Source organism: Cryptomeria japonica, chromosome 1 (genome assembly GCF_030272615.1).
Source record: "Cryptomeria japonica chromosome 1, Sugi_1.0, whole genome shotgun sequence".
In the NCBI taxonomy this organism is placed as follows: Eukaryota; Viridiplantae; Streptophyta; class Pinopsida; order Cupressales; family Cupressaceae; genus Cryptomeria; species Cryptomeria japonica.
Window position 1 is genome coordinate 493,498,218 of NC_081405.1, and position 22,234 is coordinate 493,520,451.

At 37.1% G+C, this 22,234-nt stretch overlaps 1 protein-coding gene across 1 annotated transcript in view; it reads left to right on the forward strand.

Annotated features, from left to right (window-relative positions):
* Positions 1-22,234, forward strand: part of LOC131073492 (structural maintenance of chromosomes protein 5) — a 133,747-nt gene that overhangs the window by 91,163 nt on the left and 20,350 nt on the right. Inside the window, exon 21 of the mRNA XM_058009925.2 lies at positions 11,979-12,082. Coding sequence (XP_057865908.2) covers positions 11,979-12,082 — 104 coding nt within the window. The remainder of the gene's footprint in view (positions 1-11,978; positions 12,083-22,234) is intronic.

A 22,234-nucleotide genomic window follows, 5' to 3' on the forward strand; every position in this document is an offset into this window, starting at 1 on the left:
CTTTGCCTTCCCTTTCTCCTTCCACATGCACATGTCCAATACCTTGATGCTTAACATATATGAAAGTCCTTATTGTTGTTACTTAGGCTAGGGGAACTCCTATTGATGTTGCAAAACAAAGTAAAATTTACTAGTTTCAAAGCTAAAACCTCATCTTTCCATTCAAACAATCATATTTCAGTGTTTTTCCCTTATGGTCTATCTTGTTTTTGTTGTCCTTTTCTATCAAAATGGAGGTAAACTGGGAGCTTTCATATGCATTTAGAAAGACGAAGAATAAAGATCAATTGATGAAGAGATGAAAAAAATTCACCAAGACAAAACAAAGGTTAATCGAGGCGAGATGAATTTCAAGGTCGAATTGCAACCCTAATGTTGAGTGCACATGTGAAAGATGCCAACTAGGAGTTCGCCTCAACTGTAGGTTTTGGTTTGTCTTGAAGTCTTTGACAGGTGGTTTTTTTTTTTTTGGTTCTGGTAATTTTGAGGTTTTTATGGTTTTTGCTTGTTCAAAGAATGATGCAGAATGATCAAGCAATGCAAATTACAAACTGAAATTTGACTGAAACTAAAATCCAGAATTCTGATTTATTAATCAGCAATGCACAAATGCAAACAAATGTTTATTTTCAATAACCAAAGCCAAAGTTGGCATACCAGGGATCCAATGCTGGCTTGAGGGTAGTTTTATTTGCTAGAAATGAGAAATATAATGGTTGAAGCACCTCCGGCTGTGGTTGATGACTCCAATGAGCTTTATTCACCTTATAAATAATTACCTAAAACAAATATATGAAGAAATCACAGGTCGAATGCAATTTCCAGACTTTTGCCAGGCAGGATCTCTAGACTTAAGTGCTTGCCCCCCACCAATTTGCTGATGTAGCTCCAATAAGGTGCAATATCTCCAAATTGACCCTTACTTCTTCTTATTGATTGCTAACAAAAAATTCTGACTAAAAAACTGCCTTGAAAACCCCAATAATTATCTTATTGCACTCCCAAGCAAAATAAGGTGGTACGGCCAAGCTGGGAATGGTATGGCTGGCTCAAAATGCATTAATTTCACTGAAATTGGACTATTTCCTGTCCAAATCTGAATCCCAGTCTGATAACCTGCTGTTGCTGCTGATAAATCTCTGATTCTGGCCCTCCTTGGCGAAATAGAAGCATTCCAAGCAAATGGGTGTGTTGAAAAGTGAGAGTGGTTTCGTCCTTTCACCAAGGAATGGAGGTTTTTGTTTCCAAATCCACTCCAGAACTCTGTCAATTATGTTGCAGACCTGCAGAAGATAAAATGTTCTCAAAAAATAATAACTCAAATGCCACCAAATGATCGCTCCAATGCTCCTTTCATACCTCCAACCCTAATCGATCCTCAAATGGCATCAATTAAAGATTCCAAGGAATCTTCTATTCCTCCAATAAGGCATCCAACTTGAGGGTGAGCTCTTCATAATTATTTGTCCCCCTTTTTTGAATGTTTTATTCTCCTAGGAGGGCGTGCAATGTAACTTTATAATAAAGTTACTAATTAAAACATAAAGTAACTTACCAAGTCACTTTTAGTAACTTTTTTCTAATTTTAGAAAAAAGTAAATTTATAACACAATATTATAAAGTTTTTATTATATAAAGCTCACCAAGGCCAAAAATAACTAAGTATAAACCCATTCTTGGTTGACCAATCATCTCGAAACGCTGAGCTTCATCTGTGGAGATGGGTGATAGGTGAATTTCTACTCCTGAACGATTAGTGAGAAAGAAGGCACACTACCACATGTACTTAAGGAGAGGCACCTTACTATAAGGAAGATAATATTTGCTATAGAAATTGGTTATGGTAGGAGCATAGGGGTGCATCTTGTTAGGTGTGCACTTGATGTGACAAAATTAGGTATACTTGTCATAAAGATTGATTCCCATTGATAGGTATGCACTTGATATGATAAAATTAGGTTTTCAAAATCAGATCTATAAGTTACATTGTGAGGCACACACTTCAATTGGGGCTCTTGTTTGAAAGTTAGAAAGGTTCTAGGGCTAATGCATAGGCATGCCCCTTCATGAGGAAAATAGTGTTGTCAATATTTCATATTTACTTATTCAAGAATGTGCCTTACCTAAACAAGGTAAGGCACATTGGGACATGCTTGTGATAAGCAATTGAGGCTAGCAAATTCAAAGACAATATTTGTGTAGAGGTGCGTGCCTGTTTGAAGGTAGATTGCAAATGCAAAGTCAAAGATTGAAATCATAAATCCCATTTGAGGCACGTGCGTCTTTTCACATTTCTCAATGGAACTTGTGTAGTAGGGCACACTTATGTTGGAAATGTTGTCAATGATGTCAAAGTGTGTTTTGTTCAATAAGGGAGATTGTTGGTAATATGGTCATTGATGTCATAGTGAGATTGTTGGATAAAATAGTCATTGATGTCAAAGGTTGTTGATGTCAAAGTTTGAGAGATTATTTGTTATATTGGCTTTAATTGGAGGACGACTTGTGAAATTTTATTCTTTTGAAAGATATGTTATTGGAGGTTGACTCATTTAATTTTATTATTATGATTTAATTTTATAAGGACAACCTATTTGTTTTATATAAATAATTCTGGCAAACAAAAGGAGTATAAAAAGGTGAAGCATGTTTGTAAGTATGATGTATGAGAAAATGTTTTATGATTCAAATAAAGAGCAGAGCAGATTTTATGCAAAGGGTATATAATTCAAAGCAGATCTTGTGAAGTGTGATAGTGCAGAAAAATATGTTCATCATCCATTGAAGAAGCAACATTGAGAAGGTGAAATTCTGCAGAAGATATTGGTGCCTCTTAGATGCAGAGATTCATGTCTCTTGTTGAGTTGGTGCTCAGTTGTGGGGATTGGTGTTTGTTGTAGGTTGGTGCCTGCAAATTCTATAAGGTGGATTGGTGTCTCTAGTGGGTTGGTGCCTGCAAATTCTGTAAGGTGGGATTGGTGTCTCTAGTGGGTTGGTGCTTGCAAATATTGAAAGGTGGTTGGATTTGGATAGTAGATTCAACAATCTTTCTACGCTGTTTTTCGCCTAAATGGTTTCTATCTAAATATTGTGTTCTTAGTTGTATGGATCTTGTGTGTTTGTTCTTATTGTGCTTGTTAAATTTTAAACAAGTAAAAATTTGGAATATATCGATTCATCCTGTCATGCCCTGTCCTAGGTCTTAGCTGCAGCCTTCATAATCCCTGGTCACAGCATTTATAAACCCTAGTCAAACTTGTCGCCTCGTAATATAATCAAGTATAGGCAAATTATTGAATGCATGGGGCCAACCCTAAGAAGGAAAAGACATTATAGAATGAATAAAGCAAATCATCTTAACTTTACCTTATAGATGGTCTAGTCCCTTTTATTATATATTAATGTTTGCCTTATTATGTGTTTTGGGCCGACCACACAAGCTAGCCAAACACACAGCCCACTTGCTTAAATTAATTAATAAATTATTTGCTAAGGCTTCCCCCCCTAAATAGGTTGTCTCGCTTGTAGAAACTGTACCCTTTGATGTGGTATAAAGGGAGATAAAATAAGGTACGAACATGACACACACAGATTAGAGTTTAATTCTATTTAGAGCAGACAAATAGGGCAGATTGAGAGCATACAAAGAGCAGGTTTAGAGAAGAACATATAGGAAGGGAATTAGGATCAGAGCAGGTCGACCAAAGCAGCATTCTCATTTAACTATTAAACAATGATTGCATTACTTATAAAGCTGCGGTATCAACCTTAACAGAACAGCGATCTCTGTAGTAATTAAGACAGAAACTTCATTAGTTAATAGCAATGAATTGTCAAAAGACATTACTCTTGGAAAGCCAGAGTGTAATGTCCCCACTTTAGCAGTTGACCAAGTATATGTGCATTAGCCTAGCTCTACATGGTCCCGAGGGCTAACGAAGGGTTTAAGGGGATCCTGGAGTGTTTTGGCCTAGTCATTTCTAGTTTGGGCCAAAACGGAGTTGATTTACTTAGTTTCAGGCATACTTACTATTTTTAGTAAGTCAGCAGGACACAACGGAGACTAGTTTTGGTGATTGGATTCGATACTCCTCGGCGAGAGCTTTCTGACGAGCTATCACTCGCGCCATTCGGAGTCCGATTGCTAATATATTTTAATGCTTGAAGTGTTATTAAAGTGTTACTTTAATATTTATTTTATGGGGATGTGCAAATCAAAGGGGTACCCAAGGGAGACATAAGTGAATATTTTAATATGTTTTATATTGCACATCTTTTATCCCACATTGCTCAAGTGAGTTGGGTCGACCCTTGGAAAAAGAATAAAAAGAAGCTTTTGTGGCTTCATTCAGCATGTTGAATATGAGAAGAATTGGTATGTGTGAGTTGCAGATCCGTTCTTGGCATTAGAGGACGTCTATCCTCTCTTGTGACATTCTAGACGTCATTCCCCTGGGGTTTGGCCTTTGGAATCCATTGCTATCAGCTTCATTATCAGGCAGATTGGGTGCATTTCCAGCCACAGGTAGATTTAATGTTTGTTCATATCTTCTTCCCTACTTGTCCGATGCTTATGCCATTTTGAGGAGATGATTTTATGAAGATATTGGACCTATTGAAGACAAATTAATATTGCCGCAACACTATTCATGCGGGTACTATTCACGTGGGTACTATTCACACGGTTACTATTCACGCGGGTACTATTCATGTCACTGTAGCAGCAAGATTGAAAATGATTGCTGGAGTATTATGTCAATAATGCTGGAATAATTAGTGAGTTGATAATCTGCCATGTATTTGATTTTATTGATTCTGAAAATAACATCTTATTAGCAGTAGTTCAATCTTCAATTTGCATATTATTGTAGTTTCCTTCTTGTTCATGTTATGTGATTTCAAATCTATGCAAAGACATAAAAACAAACAAGCATTTCATTTCCGAAGCCATAAGGGGTTTAAACATTAAACGGTGAAATAAGGAGTTGGCTGCAAACTGTTTGACCAAATTCCTATTAGTGGCTGGTTTAGTTTTTGGGCATTCTAGGGTGTCCATTACACAGAAAAGGGAATTTAATATTCTAGCAGAGATAAGGAGAGACAAATCTGAAAGGCAGTAAGAATTAGAGCAACCTTAGGGCAGCGGACATCAGATAGAGAATCGGTGATAAGGTGAATTAATTTGATGAAGACAGATCAAAACATCTGCAACAATCAATAAAAAGAAACACATATACAGGTCAGGGAAAAACCATTGTTGAGAAGCAAGTGCGAATTGGGATCAGGCCTACAACAGATCAGATCCAAATTCATTGTATCAAACAGATAACATCATTGATATTCATCTTTGTGGGCAAATTCTAGGGCAATCCCATAAGGGAACTTTACATGTCACCCCCCACCACCCTCAAAATAATTGAGTGCTCATCAATTGGTATTTAAGCAGGTTCTTTAATAAATAGTCTAACCGCTAGAAGGTAGACCTCGGGAGCACTCATGCCTAGTCAAGAAGGTTTCTCCTCAAATAGAGCTCAATTGTTTGACATAAGATACTTTGCATTTTGGAGTATGAGGGTGTAAACTTACTTGATTGCTCTAGGGTTTGATATTTGACAATCAATTTAAATGGTTATCAAGTTCCAAAACCCCCAGCAAGAGATCAGGTTAGGATGAAGGCTGGTGAAAACAATGTAAAAGCCATGAATGGTATCTTGTGTGGTTTGGCAAAATCTGAATTTGTCAAAGTAATGCATTGTGGATCAGCAAAATAGATCTCGGACAAGCTATGTCACATCTATGAAGGCAATGACAAGGTGAAGAAGGCTAAGCTCTAAATTCTTTGAAGATAGTTTGAGTGCTTGAAAATGAAAGACGAAGAAAATGTTGTAGCCTATTTCCTTTGTGTGGATGAAATTCTTAACACCATCAGAGGAGTTGGTGAAAAGGTAGAAGTATCAATGATTGTGCAAAAGGTGCTAAGATCTGCCCCCTTAAGATTTGATGCAAATGTTTTCACCATTGAAGAAACAAAGTAGTAGAATTCACTAACCATGGATGAACTACATGGGATCCTTATGGTATATGAAATAAGGATTGAAAAAGAGAAGCCAACAAAGCATGAAACAACCTTCCAACCTTCAAAGAAGGTGAAGAAGTAAAGTAAGTTGTGAGTCCGATGCAGAGGAAGCCCATTTTGTGAGAAAGCTAAAGAAAGGATTTGGGAAATACAAATGTAAGCTACCTTTCAAATGTTTTAATTGTGGTAAAATAGGACATTTTGTTGCTAAATGTCCACATGCAAAAAAAGATGATAGTGATGATGATCATAATAATAAGAAAGGGAGCATGCATCATCAATACAAAAGAAAATCTTCCATAAACACAAGAAATTGCTGTATTCCCGAATGGATAGAAGCTTGTTTGTGTATAGTGATGAAGTGTCTCAAACAATGTCAGAGAAGAAATTTTGTTAATGACAGTAGGAACAAGGAGTGATGTCTTAGAAGATGAAGCCAACGTTGTAAGGGAAGGACAAGAAAAGATGGATTTAGAATAGGAAGATGCTGAAATTGAAGGAGAGGTGGATCTTGAAGAACTCATTTGTGCCTTGAGTGAGATCAAGAAGCTTAGAAAAAGAATCTGAAACAAAAAATGTAGTTGCAGAAATATGAAGAAGAGGACTTTGATTCAAAAGCAAAAATGTCACAAACTTTGATTCAAAAGAAAAAATGTCACAAAGGCTTGAGGAATCATAGAAGATCATCATCATCTTGAAGATTCCTCTAGAAGAGGCAAAGAGGATGGAAGAGGTGGTGGAGCTCAATTGAAGACAAAGGAAGAAGACTGTGATAAGCTAGGGTAAAAAAATGTTACCTTGAGAAAGGAATTGGAGAAAACGACTTCTCACTTGAACAAATGCTTGGAGTTTGAGAAGAGTATTGAAATTCTATATGACATTTTCAATTGCAAAAGGTCTCCATTCATTAAGATTGGTCTTGGCTATGAAGAAAATCAGAAGAAGACAAAAGAAGATCACAATCCGAATGCTACAAAACCACCAAAGAAGACATACAAAAAAGCCTAAAAGCCATATAGATGCACTCAAGGGGTTTGCAAAGAATGAAAGCAACATGAAGGAATAACTTCCCATATCTGGATAAAAATCCAAGTCAAAAATCATCACAAGGCATCACAATTGCCTTTTGGGAAAAAACGACCCCTATTTGGATAAGAATCCAGATCAAAAAATATCATCACTCATACTTGGGGAAATTCGCCATTCATCAGGACAATCATCCGCATTAAAATCCGCACTCCCAGGGGAAAAACGTGGGTCATCAAGAGGATTTCCCAACACTTAGTCAAAATTTTGCTTCCCTAGTTGAAAATCGACCTCCATCAGGAAATGTGGTGGAAATTCTTTTCCCATCAGGATTTTGAGTGGGGGAAAATCACGGGTCATCGGAAATGTGGGGGGAAAAGGACCTCCTATCAAGAATTTTGACATTTTGATATCCTTAAAACATGGATTTTCATCAGGAACTTAATGATTTCTCCACTCAAAAACATTTGGATACTTCAAATTTCATTAAAATGCATCAAGACTTAGCCAAATTTATCAAAATTTGAGCGAAAATATAGGGATTTCATTGTGATAAAGTGCAAATTTGACTTGAATTACCTCCCAGGAGCAAGAAAATAACCCCTAAAGGACATCTTGACACTTAGGCAGAAAAATATCACCGACTTACCACACTTAGACGCATTTAAGCTCAAATGTCAAGGCAAAATTAAAATTCAACACTTAGCAAGTATAAATCAAAACCCTATGGCAACCCCTAGACTTAGGAAAAACTCAGGATCACTTTAACATTTTGACATTTTAAACACATGATCTTATTCCAAATTAAAAAACCCTCTCATAAGCAAAGGCAAACACTAGGAAATTAGGCAAAACTTCTACTCTAAAAAGCGAAAAGTGGGGGTCCCCATTTGCAATGGGGTGATGTGTGAAGACGTCACAAAAGGAATGTTGGGTGAAAAGTGGATATAGGATAGTCATGGATGGGTGGATAAACATTAAACATTGTCCACTCATCTATATCATGGTTACATATATAAAGGGCTCATATTTTTTTAAGATAGTTGAGGCAGCTTATAGACATATTTGGTGGACTCCTTGTTATGTGCATGCTCTGAATAATGCACTCAAGGACATGGGGAAAATTGAGTGGAGCAGAGCAGCGGTTAGTGATGCTAGTGATGTGCAGATGTTATTTGCAACCACCACACTTCACATGCACCTTTCAAGAGCTTCCCTAAGGAGGAGTTCTTGAAACTTGTTGAGACTAGATATGCATCTTATTTCATTCTCTTGAAGAGAATAATTGATTTGCAAGAGTCATTGGAAGTCATGGTTATGACAACAAAATGGAATTGGTGGGCCAAATCTAAGACAAAGTAGGGGAGGAGGGTGAAGGATACAATGATGTTTTTTTGAGTGATGCAAAATATATAGTTTCCACCGTTACTCTAGTTGTCTAGGTCATTAGATATGGGGATGTCAATGCACCTAACCTTGGAGAATGTATAAGTGCTTTGATTCTATGCTTGACCAAATGAGAGCTGCAGTGAAAGAGGACCCCACATTAGCATTTGATATTGAGCACATTCAACCAATCATTTATCTGAGATGTGAGAAGCTCAACACTCACTAGGACATGGTTGTCTATGCATTGATTCCTTAGTGGTAGAAGCATAGGTTTGGTAGAGTTACATCTATACAAGATGATGAGGTGAAGGTAGAGCTCTTTAAGGCCATTGAGAAGATCTATGATCTTGTAAAGGTCAACATTTTTCGCACTAAATGGGTGAAATTTCCTACTTGCAGGCATTATTCTGAGGCGGCCAAGATGAATATAGAAACTATGGCACACGAGGACCCAATTTTGTGGTGGAATTGCCATGGACCACATTCTTTGACTACCACACTAGCCATTGAATTGTTATCTCAGGTTTATAGTGTTGTTTTTAGTACTTTCAGATTGAATAAAACTCAGAAAATCAGAATTAGTTTAAAACTAGGTTAATTAATTTATTGTTTTCCAGATTTAAGCATAGTAAAGGAAATAAAAACAACAGGACAAAGCACAGTTACCCTGGGAAAACCTCCTAGGAGGAAAAACCCAGCCAAAGAGATCCTCGGATCTGATTATAGATTATGGTAATGCAATTGTTACAACACTTATCTCAAGAACTTGTAGAAGTAGATGTTGCTGTCACAGGAAGAATGGCAGATTGCTTCACTGTCACGTGGGTGTTTGTTGCTGATAGCTTGCTTCTTCTTTTAACCCAGATTTACAGATCCTCAAGAACTTTGCACAATCTTAACTAAGTTCGCCTCCTTCTAATGATGTAATTCACGCCTCAACTGGCAGATGGCAGATACAAATCGCTGATATAGCAGATAAGATTTCTGTATGTACAGATGAAGACTTTCTTCCCGAGGTTCGCATTATCCAGACTTTCGCATGAAGTGAGTGCTTTCATTGGTTTTTGTGGTGAGAGTTGAATGCTTATTTATATAAGGAGCGAACCCCTTTTAGCATGTCGGCTTTTGCAAAATAGAACCCTTTTAATTATTTAATTTACTAATTACTTAATGCAAAGTTAGGATAGGTCCTATCATGAGGCGTGCATGTTTTAGTGTGGCGTGGAGGTGAGACGTGGAGGTTTAGGGCCCAGCCCTAATTACAAACAACATATAGTTCTTCAGTTGCTAAGACGAACTGGTCTACTTATAGCTTCATCCACTCTCTTAGGAGGAACAAACTTACCTCTAAGAGAGTAGGTAAGCTTGTGGCTGTACATAATGCTTTGTGCCTCACTGACCTAAAGACACTTGTGTACAAAGAGAGGCCAATAACATGATGGGACGTATAGGTAGACGAGCAAGCACAAATTGATGTGGATGCTACAATTATAGTGGCAAGGCTGGTTGGTATTAGTTTGGCGGAGTTTGGCCATGTGGAGTCCAATAGTTCTAGTGATGAGGAGTTTGGGGATGATGAAAGGCCTCCCTTCACTATATTTTGTTATTTTTACATCATTGTAATCGTTGCAATCATCTCTATGAAATCTTGGATATAATATAAATCTCGAATTTGAAATTTTCATCGTTCAAACTTTAATGTTAAATTGTTAATGTTGAATTTCACTTCAAATTTTAGTAGTGTTCAAGTATTATAGTGTTTAGTATTTGCCATTTTATTAATTTGCCAAAATTTCATTCGAACATTCAAAATTGTTATTGTAATACATTATTTATAACCGTTTCTTCAATTACTATTTGCTTATCAGAACCACCCTTCGATGTCTCCAAACTTAGGCCCTTGGTCCCCTTGTTCTTGAAACCTGTTCTTGCATCCCTCGTCCCCCCATTAGAAAACTCCATGAGACATTGCTTCATGGACAGTTTTGAGTTTTCTGATACACACTTTTTGTGTTATATTTGTATACAGCTCAGATACAAGACTGTCATAATTGGAATGCATTGGGATAAGCAAACCATGCCATGGAATTATCTGAGCCTTATTCAATCAGTAATCTAGTATGTGGAAAATTCAGCAGTTTCATTAAATCTAGTCACCTACAGTGGGTGAAAAACTAGTTTCTTTTTTGCCAAGACACTAATATCCTCAAGAATAGATCATTTTCTAATATGATCAAAGTTTGATCGCAAATGTAGACTAGTACAATATACAACTTATATTTCCATTAAAGCACTTAGAACATGAGTGCCAAAATGTTTATGAAACCATTGGAATTTTAGAGTTTGTGTACTTTATCAACAACACTAGCAAATTGAAGTGTAAAGTAAAGGAGAGACAATACTGATAAGGTAAACAGAAGAGAAATTTGGAAAATTAAGAAAATCATTTCAACATTGCACCACTGTCAGATATCCCAATAAGAAAATAATGAAAGTGCTGGTATTTTAACTATGAAAGACTATACTAAGAAGCAAATATCTGAAAATTAAGAGCACATGCTATCTTTTAATTTCCTTATTGATTTATTTGCATTGACTTGTCCACATTATATTGGGGTATTTTTATCCTGGAAGCTGGACTTTATAATCCAGCATTTGAACCTAGGAAATTTTGTACAACAAAGAAATGAACACAAGGTTGTAAAATACAAATCATATTAGCTATGACGTATTGCATCCTTTACATGGTCACTTAAGGTGGTGAGACCCCACTGATGGCATTATTTTATAATTGATTAACTTTTTTACATGGTCATTGAGGGTAACCGATAGGAACTATCTAGATCTTACAATATCATTTCATCAGATTGCTGAGTGCCGACTTTATCAATTTGGCTATGTTTTTGTTTGTTTTTTGTCCTTTAAGCATGCTCTTTTGGGTTTGCCTTAAGTCTGCTGATTTGTGTTCATCTTGAATGCATTTAAGCTTTTTCTTTTGTTTTTATTATCTTTTAGAAATCAGGCGCACTTTACCTTACTGGCCTCTTGTTCAGCCTTTAACATGAGCAGGAACATTATAATCAGGGAAAACATCATGTTTACTTTGTTTACAAGTGGAGGAAGGGCTATTTATGTTTAAGGCTCAACTATTATGAGATCAGAAATAGTTATTGAGTTCATCGAAATCACTTCTTGACTTCAGCCTTGCAGAATGGGTGTTATAGCTATTTTTGATAGAGTTTGTTTACATAGATGATTGTTTTTGGTAGACCAGGTAGTTACAATATCTGATTATTTCATTTGATCACTTGTTCAATTAATATATACAGCTAACTTTCTTCCTTACATGTCTAACATATAGATGTAGTTTTTTGAAAATAACTTGTAATCCAATTGAAGTCTGAAATTGAGGTCTATGCTCAATGCAGTTTAGTGTTGCTAATGGCAATGTTGTTCTTCAATCATTGTTCACTGGACTACTTGACAGGCAAGGATGAGCTTGAACGGTGCAAAAGACACCTTCAAATTGCTAAGGATGCTGCAGAATCTGTTGCCAAGCTCAATCCAGAGCTGCAGCGAGCTTTTGAAGAGGTACTGAAATTGTATTTTAGATTTGATAATGATAAAATTTTGGGATTTGATTATGGATATAAAGATTGATTGAGTACTATATATGTATATATGTTTTGTGTGTGTGCATCTGCTGCCCAATTCTCAGAAGTCACTGAAACAAATTTGGGTCTTTTTTAGCTTGAGGATTTCTTTCCTCAAAAAGGACTGAAACAAGGTCAATGAATTGTGGTGGTTTCGAATGAACATATGCACATCCCTTGCATTAACCACAACCATTTTGACCCACTTGATTTACCCAATGTCCATAAGTGAATTTTTCATAGCATGCAAGTAACAAAGGATTGAGTAGATTCTGGGTGGGCTGAACTAATTTGCACATTTATGTTACATCAGTAAGCACCTACACCACAATTTGAGGATTGTACTCCTCTATGGTATCTCTTAGTATCTAAATTTAAACTTATTGTATTTGCATTTTCTCAAGCTATTTGCATTGAAACTTATTGTATTTTCCCTAAAGAAGTAAGGCTATTCCTTACATGCAACTGTAGTATTGATGGGTGGATGGTGTCTAATGTCAATTCACTTATCAATGATTATGTTCTAGCCATTTGATTATTGGATCATCTCATTCCTTTCTTAAAGTGAGACCTTGCCACAAGAGTCAACCTCTATGCCAGGGATATGCATGAAATGTGCATTAACTCTTGTAATGTTATTGATACAGTCATTTGGGCAGATGTCAATGCCAACTCTCACCCGAATTAGTTGATATGGTAATGTTAATAAATATTACAAATTAATGCGAAGAGTTTTCTTTTTAAATGAGCCCTTGTTATATGGTGCCAAAATTTGGAAGGGCAGTTAGATCAAAATGTACTCTCAACTGAATTGCTTGTTTGGGCATATGCTTGTCTTCACCTCTTTTCCCCCCAATTCTCCCACTTTCATCACCCAAATCAAGGTCCTAATGTTAGAATTTGTAATCTTGTGTGGTTAAGTGCATTATTTAGGTACACGTCATTTGGATATGTGCTAGCACGGTCTCTCTGACACACGCATACTTGCAAATCTATTGTCTTAACATCAAGTTTTACAAAGTGTTATTGCCTAAGGTCACCATCATATGTTTTTGCCTTATTTTTCACTATGTTCTTGCCTTGTTAAATTCTGAGCTTCTTAAAGACATTCAAAATATTATAATTTTAAACTGATAGCTGGAGAGAGATATAGCAAAACATGGATCGGGCCCCACCTCGAGGCAATAATATTATAATTTAGACCCACACCATATGATTAAATTCATGTATTGTCCTGCCAATGTCAGCAGATCAGGACCAGTCTATTAACGAAGTCCTCGTAGATTGATAAGGATGGGCAGAGGACATTGGACTGGTGATTTTCTCCTATTTAAGAGGGCACTTTAGAGTAAACATGGGTTGAATTAGTTGACAATGATGTTATCTCCAAGTTGCCAGTCAAAAATTGGATTAAATCCTAGAATATCTCCTTCAAAGACATAGATGAGTCTAGAGAGAGAGAGGGAGGTGCTTCCTTGCTAGATGTCCCTAGGAGAGAGAAAATGGAGTTAACTCATTTTATGGTTATTTGTGATGTTTCTATGATAATAAAGTGACTTGAACAAAGCCATAATTATTAAGTCATGAAATTGACGTTATAATAAAATTATTGGAGATATTAAAGGGGTCTTAAAAGGCAAAAATGAATTATTTTAAAAAGGTTTCATTAAGACGAAATGAATTGATATAATAAGTTAATTTAACTCTAAATTAAACTCAACCTAAAGCCATAAGTGGGCATCCATGTTGAAACCCTAATTTGGGTGTAGCATTGAGGAAGGATAAAAGAGTCTTGGAGGTGAAGAAAGCATTATGTTTTGTGGTTTTTTATCTTGTTCTTATCTCCTTAGAAGAGCTTGTCTAAACCTTAGGGTTTGAGCTGGTTATTGTAGATGAAAACCTCTATAAGTAAACACAGTTGCAGCTGTGAGAGACCAGCCAAGAGTGTGCAAGGAGATTCTACTTCAGGGATCTCAGTTGGGCTACAAAGAAACCAGATTTGGAAGAGGTATTTGGTGATAGAAATCTGAAAGAGGAGCTTGCTTGTTTAGCCACCCCCTATTTGGCTTGTTGGAAGTGAACAATAGTCTTTTGATGCATTTTCGGATTGGGGTTTGTATGAAATTCCATTTCCAGCAGTTTGAAGGTATTTGTATCAGTTTTTGGAAGGGGTTTGGAGCAGCTTTAACATAATTTCTGAGTGACCTGCCTTTATGCTAGGCCGACCCCTCTTGGGCTGCTTAGAGTGGAGAGATGTCACTATTCTCCTTCCTTTATATAGTTTTGGTAAGCTAGAAAGCAGCCTTTTATTGATAGATTACAGCAGTTAGAAGAGGAGTTTGGAGTTAGTATTTTGATAGTTTTGTTGCTACTGCTGAGAGAGGTGTCTACCTGTGTGGCCGTCCCTCCTTGAGGATGTTTGGAGCCAAGAAAGAAAAGTAATCTGCATCATAAATGTTGGGTATGCAAATACAAGTCATCACCAGCAGATTGGGACAGCTTTCATATCGGTCTTGAAGAAGTTGGAACATTTTAATTTATTTTCCGAGTAACCAGCTTGGCTGCCACTACAAATCAGACTTGCAAATATTTTACAACTCCTTCATACTTCATTCCTACGAAGGTCAACCTTTTCGGGTATGCTTATAAGGGTTAGTAGCATTATTTATCATATGTTTTTGTAATCCCTTGGGGAATTGTGTAATATTCCTAAACTGAATCAAATCTGAAAATTACTCTTTCAAGATTACAAATCCATGTTTTATTATTAGTTTGAGTTATATGCAATATGTTGCTTGGCTTCACATTGGTTCATCAAACATTACAAAACCAAAACCCAAACAAAATACACACTTATGCACTTATGTCTAGATTTGAAAGAACACCTTAAAAGAAAAACAGTGTATTTTTAATCTAAACAAACAAGTAGGTTGTTCAGTGGCAGTTCCTAGTGTTCCACCTGGGGTGGGACATCACACTACATTAGAGATAATAATAGATATATTTCCTTTGACAAGTTTATCTTTCAGATAACATGTTGCTCATGCCAAGAGTTGAGAGTATTACACTGATATAACACAAATAAAATAATCTTTATCTTATTCGGCTCTCTATACAAAAATACTAATCACTATGACTTCATAATATAAATCTCCAATATTGAAAGAGGCCTCAAGTATTAGAACTCACCGTAATATTAGAAATTAAACCATTTGACTCCCATAATATCTCCTAGCAAAATTCTTGTATTTATTATGAAACAATCACCAAATTTGTATCCAAAGGAGACTTACCAAATTTGCACAGATGTAGACTTGGTCATGAATATACCCCTTTGGAAGAGCTAGATATTAGTCCAAACCTTCTCACAAACTCTTGAAGGTTTTCATCCTCACAAATTATAAATTATCAATTCAAATTCAAAAGCATGCGTTGCCGCACCCAACCAACCTCCATATAAGGCACTACCGAAAACATCTAGAAGATTAGGCGGACTTAAATATTTGATATCATTTGGAAAACTTTATTTAATAAAGTGACCTATTTTATTTTATTTTTCACTTTATTTTATAATTAAATCAATTAATTAATGTCATCTTTAATAAATTAACTAAATATTTGGACAACTTAATCAATTAATTTAATTAAGCTACTTTATGAAAATTTGGGAATTGTTGTCATTTTATGACATCCTTGGTCCATCAGTGAGAATCTATCAGAGATATGTTATTTGGTCAAGGACAAAACCAATGGAATCATGAAATGTTAAGTGTCATCTTGACGGAAGGCGAAAGTTCTCAAGCCTTTCTATTCCTTCAATCCGGAATCTCGAAATCTCAGAATTCCCAGTTGTCAAGCCTTTCTCTTCCTTGAACCCAAAATCCTAGAATCTCAGAATTCCTAGTTCTCAAGCCTTTCTCTTCCTTGATTCCGAAATCTCCGAATTCCCAGTTCTCAAGCCTTTCTCTTCGTTGAACCTGGAATCCTAGAATCTCGTAATTCCCAATTCTCAAGCCTTCTTTCTCCTTTGAACTCGGAATCCTAGAATTCTCAGTTCTCGAGCCTTTCTCTTTCGTGAGCCCAGAATCCTGGAATTCCTAGTTCTCAAGCCTTTCTCTTCCTTGAACCCAGAATCCAAAAATTCCAAGTTCTCAAGCCTTTCTCTTCCTTGAACTAGGAACTAGGTGGAACCATAGGTCCATTAGCTGATTCCGGTGGAAATCTCCCGCTCCGTTCACATACTAAACTTTCTTCGCAGATTGGAGGAAATTTGAAATCTTCAATGATTAATGCTTGATCGTATCTTGTGGTGGGGACAATTTCATATCCCATTGTTGGAGTGCTCTCTGATGCTTCATTGTTATGCACTTCCTGTTGAAAAATGTCAGCTACAACCTTGAATTCGGGACAATGTAACTTTGAATGCTGACTCGTGTTGTGTAATCTGCACCAATTTGATAATGTAGGCTCCGCAAGGAAGACTCTATCAGTCGGTCGACTCTCTGAAGCTGGCGGATTGTCAAGAGGTGACGATACATTTCCATTGTTGGGTGCAATATTCCACGTTCTCTTCTGATAGTTTTGATTGTTACCACGATATCCTTGGTTGTTACCACTTTGATTATTTTGATTGTTGCTTTGGTAACCTTGATTGTTGTTTTGATAATTCTGATTATTGTTCTGATAATTTTGATTACCACCTTGGTAATTTCTATGCATACTGTAGAGCTGGTTGTTCTGGTTCCTCAAATGAGCAACCTTTGTAGATAATTTCTTTACTTGATCTATCAACTCTTTCATTTCTTCCTTCTCTTGTGTCCTCTTGGATGTCACAACATTTTGCAGGTACATTGGATGGTCTGCGGAGCTTGAGAAATGGGTGCTCTAGGATGGAGTACCAATTGATTTGACGATTGAACTATTGGATACATCGGTTGTGGAACTTGCTTCTTTATTGGCATATGATGCACCAAAGCTTGATTTAGATTCTAAATTTGATTTGTGGCCGCGGGCGACCCCAAATTGAGCAAAGGTCCACTTAGATTCTGACATAGTACCTTACTAACTTCTATTACCTTTGCATATGCTTCATTCAAATTTGTTGGAGAGGGATTAGTTCACACAAACATTGCTGTAAGTGGATCTAGAGCATGATAGTATATCTCTCGAGCATCTGGAATAAGATAAGGAGTTTGCAACCTTTTATAAGCCTTTTGGAAATCGGTTGTTGAATGAAGTAATAGGTTCGTGCTCTTGTCTTTTGCATTCAACAAACTGTCTATGCAACTCCGATGGGGAAATCCGGATACCAAATTTTCCAATGAACACATCCTTTAATTCTTCCCATGAGGTGATGGACCCTGCAGGCAAATGAATGAACCAATAATACGCCTCTTCTCCCAAGGAATAGGGAAAAAGTTTGCAAGCCACATCTCCATACTCAATCGGTCTATTTCTCAAATGGTCTTCAAACATCTTGATGTGATCTTCCGCCCTTCTGTGTAAATCTCCAGCATTATATTTCGAACAAAAATTCTCTGGATTTTTTGGCATTTCATGAATGTCTTCAAATGCAAGTGGTAATGGGTTGGTGACCAACCAGGTAGCACCATTTGGTGGAGGACCTTGATTCCGTGCCATTGCTTGATCTTCTCCTTGAAACTGTTGGTCCTCCTCTTGATCTTGATCTTGAAATAAGGGATTTTGAAAGATATTATCTCCTCCTAGCATGTCCTCTTGATTGAACAATCTGTCTCTATCTTCTATGTTTGAACTTGGTGAAGTCTCTCGCCTCCCAAATTTGGATCTACGGGTTGTCTCCAACTCGCAATGTCTTCGTTCTCCTGGAGCTGATCTTAGAATTCTTTGAAATCTTTTGAGTGAAAAGGAATTGATGCGCTCCAGCATGACCTATTTAGGATCAATCTAGACTTGTTGTAATTCTTGATCAAGTAGATCCCTTTCAATTTGTGCTTCAATTTTTGCGTCAATTCATTTAGCTATCTCTTCTTCTTCGTCTAGCACAAATGTAACTCCAATGTATTGTGGTGCACTTGTTTTTACTTCCCAAGCAAGATTGTTCAAACTGGATATGATATTTCTTTCATTTCCCAAGTTCGGCTGCTGGACCTCAAGTTCATCTATGTCAAGCTCGTTACTTCTATCAGGATTGGACATCACCATTGTAACTCATTTCTAACTTGGAAATCTCAACTGGTTCAATTTCTTCTGTGCTGATTGGTGGATTGGTTCTTGTGACTATCTGTTCCAGGAACAAAGACAATTGGAGGCAAGTTTCCCAATCGCTCTTCTTTATCAACTACTGCTCTTACTCTTCTGAATTCAGCGTGACTACTTTGCTTTCTCCAAGCAAGAAAATTGAACTGTGAAATGATATCTCTTTGTTCACCTTGAATAAGTTCTTCTTCAAGCAACACCATTCCAGAACATAATCTTCAAAAATGATTGCAAGCCCTCCTTTTAGCGCCAAAAGATGTTGATGTGTGTTTTATGCACATGTAAGCATCTGAATAAATTACCAAAGTCCTTTACCCTCTCTTGACCAAAATCACCTCAGATGCTAAGGGTAAGATCAACTAAAATGATTCCAAGGTTTCTACAGTCAGGTCTTGCTGAGTGGGTAACTCAATGGTCGATGTGAATTGTTGTTTTCACTTGGGGACTTACACAATTGTTCGAATCAACTTTGCATATCATAGATGCGGAACGGGTGTGTTGATAACTTAGGTTTTGGCAATGTAGCTCTGGACTTAATTCTAACAAGACTTTCTAAGAAAAGTATAAAAGGAAATAGGGCTAGGAAATCTATTCTAAAGTCTAGAATGCAAGAAGTGAGGAACAAATTCAGTGGAATCAAACTAGGCAAGGTCTCACCATCAAGTCGAACAGATTTTGACATGAGCTTAGTGCAATCATCTATGGTATATCTCATAGATTTTCAAATTACTACCATCTAACTTTGACACCATCCAATTTGATGCATATCAATGGACGTATAATAATCGAAGTTAATCTTGCATAAATTTCTAGTTGACCACGCACGACACACTTACAATCAACAAGAGGCTAGTGGTATGGATAAATAGATTCCACACAAATATACTCAACAATTCTTTCATTCAATCTAATAAACATGAAAGCAAATTCTAATCTAAAATTCTAATCTAACTTGGAGGAATTGAGAACCTTGAATGGAAGACAACACTTAAACAAAATCACCATCAAGTCGCACAATAATTTATATTCAAATCTGCAGCATCTACCAACAATTCTCAAAAATCTCTTACAAATGAGAGGCAGTGAGGTATATATAGAGTCTCATACAAAATGGATGGCCAAGATTAAATCAAAATCAAGGGCCAAGATCATGCCAACAAAGCCCTAGAGTTGCCCTAATTAGGGTTTAGGTAAAAAATTGAGCCACCAACATATTGCCTAATAGAAAGACACCTAGTCATCAAATAAGGAATCTTCTAGAAGATTTTGACCTCCATCTCTTTCTCTCACAACATAATCCAAGAATCTAGCCAATACAGAATCTAATTCCTACATGAAAATGCTGGGTAAGGTATCCTGTTGTAGATCAATCACATCCAACGCATCCGAGCAAGCATCCAAAGTGTTCTCCCAATCTGGCATATGCTTTTGCGAATTGTGGACATGAATCAACAAAGAGATCAAGTCATCCATCTGACTCTTCTTCAAAGAGTCCAATTGATTGAAGTACACGAACTTGATTTTGTCTCTCAATTCTGCTAAGTGTAACCCACTGGCTTCACTGACATCTAATAACACAATGATGAACAGTGAGTACCAAACCGGTATTGAGAGGGGGGGTGAATCAGTACAGGTACAAAAACTTTTACTGAACCGGTTTGACTGCAAACAGTGAACTTGACTGGCAATCACTAACACCAGTCATAAACCAAAATACTACCGGTTAAGCACAATGAGACTGTGAAAGATATAAACCGGAAACACTTATCTTACCACACAACCTACACTCTCATTTCCACATTATCCTTGTGCATAAACAAGTAATCTATCATTAAAAATAGAATAACTTGCTAGATCAGCATGATTCACCTCTTGACAAAAATCAACAAAGCATCACATGAAAAAGACATCACATATGACACATATTTTTCACGTGGAAACCCAACTGGGAAAAACCACGGTGGGGATGAATACCCACAAGCTGTTTTTGAACTTTTTAGAAGTCCGCTCTATTAGAAGCCTTGTCCGGTTAAAGATTGTTACAATAGGTTCTGTTAGGAACCGATCCTGTTAGGGATCACCTGGTTAAGGGATGGCTAGAATACTTGGTCAAGGGTTAAACCCTGTTAAGGGTTACCTTATTAGAGGATTTTATGAACTCAATGGCTTTGAGTCACCATGTTAAAGGATTTACAGCAAGTTGGATAAAGCTACCCTGTTAAGGGATTTTCCAACTGTTGAAGTGATTAGAGATCAATAGGTATTACAATGATCTGGTAATAGCACTCAATGCTTATGCAGACCCGCTTTAGTTCCTTTCTTCTGCATACACACTCTGCAGGTATCAACCCTCTTATCTGGTCTGGCAAGAATCACGTATCTTTGCACTTAGATACACACACAACATTTGCCAACAACTTCAACATGAAACACAACATCGACCTTATAGGAAACAGATAGGTCAGTAACATAAACCCTAAACCCTAAACATTTAGGTTGAGCAATTCAGTCGGTTCAATCCAGACCATTGAACACTTTGCATTTGAATACAATGGTTTTGAACATATCTCAAGACATTCTCCATCGTTCGTTCTTCATCGCTTCTTGGAGGCGATAACCCTTCACACGTTCTCCACTGTTTGTAGAGACTTCGCACATTCCCGAGGTAGATAGGATCAATCTCCTTCATGCAAGATCCTTCACGTGCACGAGACTGACGTGGCAACACGATCTGATCTCTATTACAATGCTAACTCAACACACAATGCCATCGATTGAATCACACAGGCTCGAAACACTTAAACCGGAAACCCTGAAGCTGAGACTACCAACCGGTAGTCATACCATATTAAACCTTGATAGAAAACATTCCATATACCAGTTCACTTGGACAAACGTATCGCTTCACCTTTTGCACATATACCGGTTCTCAACATTATACCAGTTCACTTTGCCAGTTGCTTAACTTCAATAAACCTGTTCACTCTTCATCATATTATCGGTTCACTTTTCAACATATTACTGGTTCTCTCTTGAGCATATTACCGGTTCATTCTTTTAGCATATTGACATCAATGACAACACAATATCATCATGTCAACATATTCTGCACATATGCCAACAACATCAACTCCCAATAATTCCTCAATTGAGGCAAGGATCCTTGACTGAATATCATGAATTGATCCTTCCATCTCTGCACAACTCTTTTGTGCGCTCTCATAAGTTGCTTTCTTCATGGCCAATGAACAATACCAGCCATGGAAATTGTATCTATCTCCATTCTGCACAATATTCTCCCTGATCAATGTGGACATAGGAACTTTCTTCAAAGATTTGAGGCATGGAATACTCTTCTCTTGAATAGGTCAGAATTCTTCCCAAACTCCCTCCAAATACTGTATATTGCATATAAGCCCCGTTGTCCTATCAAAAGCTTGGACAAAGTGAGTAAGGAAATCATCTGCCTGTTTGTTCGTATCTTCAATCCATTTCTCCACCTCCGAGAGTGTATCTCTCGCTGGGTCATAATGTGTATGTAGTCCATGGTCAACTACAATAGGGGAAATAAGGATGGGATTCTCATGTCTTATCCCTACAATGAACTCTCTAAGTCTGATATTCTCTTCTTCATACTTTTCTCTCTTATCTATCTCTCGGTCCAATCTCGCACTGATTGCCGTGAGGTTACCACCTACCTCCTGAAATTTCTGTTCCTTTGTAGTAAGGCCAAGGGCAATTGAAGTAATCTAGAAATCCATGGGAGTAGCAATGTCCATCGTCACATATCCAATAGAAATAGCCACTTAGGCGATACACATTCCTGTCTCATCTCTATCTATATGTGACAAAA